A 5,081-nucleotide genomic window follows, 5' to 3' on the forward strand; every position below is an offset into this window, starting at 1 on the left:
ACTTGTTCAGAACAATGTAGAAGACAAAGAAAGGTTGAAACTCGATTGAAGAGTACACATGTTGTTAGTTATGTTTGGAATTGAGAATTTTAACCTAATTAAAAGAGTAAACTAAGAAGAAGAAAAAAGTGGGGTCCACTGAATTTGAAATAAGAAGGAAAATAAAATTGAAGAAAGTGGTCCCACCTAAAGGGGTGTTACAAACATCTCTGTATCTGGTTAATGACAAAAGATAGCGTTTAAGGGTTCCAAAATATCAAAAATGAAAGGTTGGGTAGGGGATGTAATAGGACCCTCAAGAATTATAAATGAGTAGTTGGGAATCCAACAATAGATTTAGGGACTTTTGGCTTTTTTCTCCTCAATTGTTAATTTGAAATCTCTAAGACTTAAATTTATGTTAAACATTGATTCTACAACTTTAGAAAAGATTAGATCACAAATTTCACTTCTTAATTGAAGTCTAGCATAGACCGGTCGTTGTGGATTCGACCCCAACCTATTTGATTTGGTTCTTTATGATTAAAGATCCGCTGATTTGTATAGCATGCATTTGAGCATTATCATTGTGCTCGTCCAATGGCAGTGGTAATGTTGTTGGCAATCAAGCAGGCTGCTCGATCAGCTTCACGTCCATGAACAGTGGCCCTTTTTCTTTCAACTACTGTTTCTTGTCCCCAGTTGCACCCAACAACTCAATTTCATGTCCATGGAAAGGCAATGTGAAAGTAGGCAACACAGATTTGTAGCAGTTTAAATATCAAGTACATGCTTATTTTCATTACTATGATGCTGCAGTCGTTACTAAAACTAGTAGCATTCACCATCGCGCTGACCAGCCAACTGATTATCCTGCCTAAGTGCCAAACGGGGTTTCAAAACATACATACTTCAGAAATTTTGTCAGTTCCTGCATTGGACACGCCAAGGTTGGTTGCTAAGACAAGCACGGGCGTCATTTGAGGATTGTGGCTGCTTAGGTGGAGATTCAGTAAAAATTAACTACTGACATCACAAGTGCAACAAATTCAGCATCTCATTCTTTAGAATAGAATCTTCAAAGCATATTTCAAGTGCATATAGTATAGCTTGTCATTTCTATACATTGTAAGCATAATTCCTTTAAAGACTCACTGTCAATAATCTTTTTTGATCCATCTTGATCTTAATAGTCAATACCCGTACAGGCTCCCATGAAGTAGCATTAACATCTAAGAGAAGAATAAGATGCTTAATAATCTAGCTATTTCCTGCCTGCCTGATGAGGTACCCTGAAGTAAATCAAATCATAGGCCAGCAGATTGGATAGTAAAAGAAGATGGTAACAAATGAGTTCTATTATAACCAATCACCAAAGTAGTAGAACGTAGTACTTAATTGTGGATTCTCCAAAGAAACCAGATGTTTGAAACTGATTGATGCACGTCTAAGAGACAAATTAATACAACCTATCTAGAGCAAGGAGTAGTCATATGGATCAACTGTGTGTTGTAGCAGTGCCAGTAACATGGGCTAAGTATGGAAACTATTTGTACATGATATTGGATGATGATGGTTGCCTTGTTCACATCTAAAGAACCTAGCAGTTTCTATTTACTGGAGCTGATAGCTCCTTTAGCAAACGGGAGAATGTTCTGATGATGGATTATCATATTTTCAGAGGCTTGGGGGGAGTTATGTTATCATGACTCTTCATTGCTCAATTATATACCTTTAGTTGTTTGCACACAACTCATTCGTCTTAATATCCAACAAATACCTTCCGGGTACATAGTGTTCTGCCAGACAAAATATACAATCTTTTAAACTAATTATGAAACGGGCACTTCATTCTCCCCCTTTCTTTGCAGCCTTTTCTACATAAGATTATGTATTTTAGAGAATGTTCGTGACTAGGATTTTTTTGAAGTAAAAATGGAGATCAAGTCATAGACGGTTGTAGTAAGAAACCAACAAACAAATAGTAGACATATTCACCCCTATTGCACATAAACTTCTGACAAATATATGCATGGGCAATTAATTTACAGCTTCTTAGAACTTTCCACGTTACAACAAAAGAACGTTGTTGACCAAGCATTATGGAGGAGTATGTTTCAGACATATATATCTTACAAGAAAACCAAGTAATATCACCTTTCAAGTAAGCCCTTAACATAAACCATGCCTTTTTCACTCAGCTGTAGCTCCTTCCGCATTTTCTCTACTTCTTGGTCATCACCTTGAACAACTATTTCCGACAAGCTTCCATCATCTGCAACAATCATTTTAACCTTGATCTGCTCCTTTCTGGATGCTCGAGTCCAATAATATACACCCCTGCTCCAAATTTAAATACGATTTCCAGTCAACAGAAATTCAAAATCAGAGTTGGCAGATGATTTTTCTTTTATTAGTAGTACTTACGCTAATGGACTCAAGGCAGTAATCCAGAACCAATTATTGCCTACATCTGGAACTGTTATTGTAAGAACTAGGGCAACACTTCCCAAGCTTACACACGTGCAGAAAGTTAACAATGCTGCCTGTCCTCGGCTTGGAACCATCATTCCCTCAAACCTTCATGATTCAAAAGTTATACTAACATATATCAATAGAGAGAGGCTGAAACAATCTATGTAGGTGTTTGTTATTAGTAAAGTTAAACCAATTGAGGCAAAAAAACACTCTCACATGTCAAGGCATGACAAATATACTTATATGAATGAACTCGTCTTCGCTTGCTAGAAAAGGCAATTTAGTAAATCAGAAGCATTAGATTGAATTCCCCCCCCCCCCCCCCCCCACCCTATGGCCAAACAGAAGATGATATGGTGAAAACAGCATCGATGTCACTCACCTACATGAGATAATTAAATAACAGTAGTGATGATGAACGGTTTTCAAAACGTCATCAATTCATTAGTAGGCACAAGCTTCCGGAAAGAAGTAAAAAAAGAAGTTACAGAGTGTGCTTAGATGCAAAGATTGGAAAAGAAATCTCAGTTTCAGCTGAAAATAACATTGCAATAATAAACATGAGAAAAGACAAGTTCATGCAGCCAATGACACAGTTTGCTGCCATTTAAGGCCAAAGACGTTAAACACTTGTTATTCACATCCATTACAGCTAAAGGATGCAATTGTCCAATTCTAATATTATAAGGTAAAAGTTGCTCAAAGGTAAGAGAAATAAAAAAGGGATACTACTAACGTTATAGTCTCTCCTCTATCCAACACAGCGAAATTATTTCGAGTGAAGAAGGAAAGAATTTCCCCAGCAACCTGGTTAGCCGCTTTCTTTCCCTCATCTATTCCTTGCTTAATAAATGTCTTCTGCACAATCTGCATTCAAAAATTCACCATCAATTACAAACCAAACCCAAACCCAACAGTAACAAAGAATCAAACGAAATAAATAACCTTGGATTTAACAGATCGTTTAATAAGGGACCAAAGACCGGGAACAGAGATGACAAATAGACCTAGAGAAGTGTAATAGCTAGCCAATGAATAACCAGAATCTGCTGCTGCTGCAAGTGAGAAGAGAGAAGAAGGGTTTTCTTGATAAAGTAGAGCAGTAGCACTAGCAGCACAGAAAAGCACATCGCTATAGGCTTTAACGGCGAAGCGGCTTCTGGGTTTTGTTCTGAGACATACATGCGGTTTCTGTACACTCTGTAAACTCCACGGAAGAGAGACAGGAGAGAGTACAAGTTTTGCTGCCATGGAACTGTTTGGTGCCAATCAACAAAACACCCAAATGTGCCCACACGTTATCACCTTCCAACTTCCAACTGCTTCTAATTGCACCTTTTATTTCTATAACTCTCCAACGCCCAACAATTCAATTAGATTATTCTACTACTACATGTTTTTTAAAGAGAAAACGTCAAAGTTACCCCTTAACTTTCGATTAACTAATAGTTTTACCCTTCATTATTTATGCAGTCATTCATACTCTTGCCGTTTATAAAATTGTCACTTGTACCCTTCTATTGGATGAAAGCCCTCATATTAACTAAAATTACTCAATTTTAATTCAAATTAACTAAGTTTCACTTTTAATCTGAACCCAATCCATTAAACCAAATGAATTCATATCAAATTAGATCCTCCAAAATCATCTATCTAATCTTTCTCCCCTTCCTTTTTCTCTCACTGTGTTCCATTTGTCCATCATGTACTCTCGCAACACAAAATCAATCCCTCTCTCACGTGCTCGTATTGTTGACATCATACTCTACCTCTGCACCGCTATAGAACTGTTCATATTGGAGAAGGAGAAAAAGATAGATCGTATTAGAAGATCAATCCAACGGCACCAATTTTCACAATTTGCACCGCGCTGAAACTGACTGCTTTGAATGGTCTAGATGTTTCTTAACTAACCTTTTTGCCAACAAAACCCTAATTGACGGAAACTCAAAATCCGTATGACAAATCTTGAAGGAGAAGCTCATGTAAATATATAGAATTATTCCACGGTACAAACTTAATGTTGTTTTCTCTTGGGATAGGGAAATGAAGGAAGTTGACGTTAATAGTATGGTGAAAATTGAAGTGAATGTTGAATTCCGTTATATTACTGATGTGAATGTTGATGAAGATTAATAAGTTAAGGGTACGGTTACGGATGAAAGACCATAGGGAAAGAGATGAAGGATGCATTTGTAAAAAGAAAGCTCTTTGTTTTGGAGAAACTTATGGCATATGTAAATGCTATGGTGAATGGTGGTCCTGCAATGAAGGAAGATGATGTCAAACAAGTAGTTAAGAAACCAGTCGGCACCGGAAATGTTGCCTTTCCTCCGACAGTGACTGTAGATGAAAGGCAAAGGTTAAGAAAGAGAAGTAGAAGGAACAGTTTAAGAAGATTGTGATGAAAGAGAAGTTTAACTATAGGTAAAGGGACTTGTTTTAAATATAATGGGACTTGTTTGCAATATTAAAGGATGAGAATTAGTGGAGAGGTTTTTCTTGGAGTAATACAAGGATAAGCAAAGAAGTGAGAGGAGAGTTTAGCATATTTGATGGTAATATGGAGTTACAAGAAAGAAAACTGATATGTGCAAAATGGTGTTTGGTAACTAGCATGATGG

General features: G+C 37.0%; 1 protein-coding gene across 1 annotated transcript; it reads right to left on the reverse strand.

The window, feature by feature from the left end:
• Positions 1-1,936: 1,936 nt before the first annotated feature.
• Positions 1,937-3,896, reverse strand: LOC101248341 (protein COFACTOR ASSEMBLY OF COMPLEX C SUBUNIT B CCB1, chloroplastic). The gene is made up of 4 exons (XM_010317228.4): positions 3,403-3,896; positions 3,194-3,324; positions 2,407-2,559; positions 1,937-2,319 (listed from the first exon to the last, which is right to left on the reverse strand). Exons 1-4 carry the CDS (start codon positions 3,706-3,708, stop codon positions 2,133-2,135), a joined length of 777 nt encoding a protein of 258 aa, XP_010315530.1. The 5' UTR covers positions 3,709-3,896; the 3' UTR covers positions 1,937-2,132.
• Between the last annotated feature and the right edge of the window lie 1,185 nt (positions 3,897-5,081).

The sequence above is a fragment of the Solanum lycopersicum genome, chromosome 2, assembly GCF_036512215.1.
Source record: "Solanum lycopersicum chromosome 2, SLM_r2.1".
Lineage (NCBI taxonomy): Eukaryota > Viridiplantae > Streptophyta > Magnoliopsida > Solanales > Solanaceae > Solanum > Solanum lycopersicum.

Bases quoted from the DNA above. Each gene is read 5' to 3' on its own strand.
- LOC101248341 (XM_010317228.4), bottom strand. From the start codon at position 3,708: ATGGCAGCAAAACTTGTACTCTCTCCTGTCTCTCTTCCGTGGAGTTTA. The intron at 2,560-3,193 runs GTTAGTAGTATC...TGAATCATGAAG, and splicing joins GATAGAGGAGAGACTATAAC to GTTTGAGGGAATGATGGTTC. The intron at 2,320-2,406 runs GTAAGTACTACT...AATTTGGAGCAG, and splicing joins ACTGCCTTGAGTCCATTAGC to GGGTGTATATTATTGGACTC.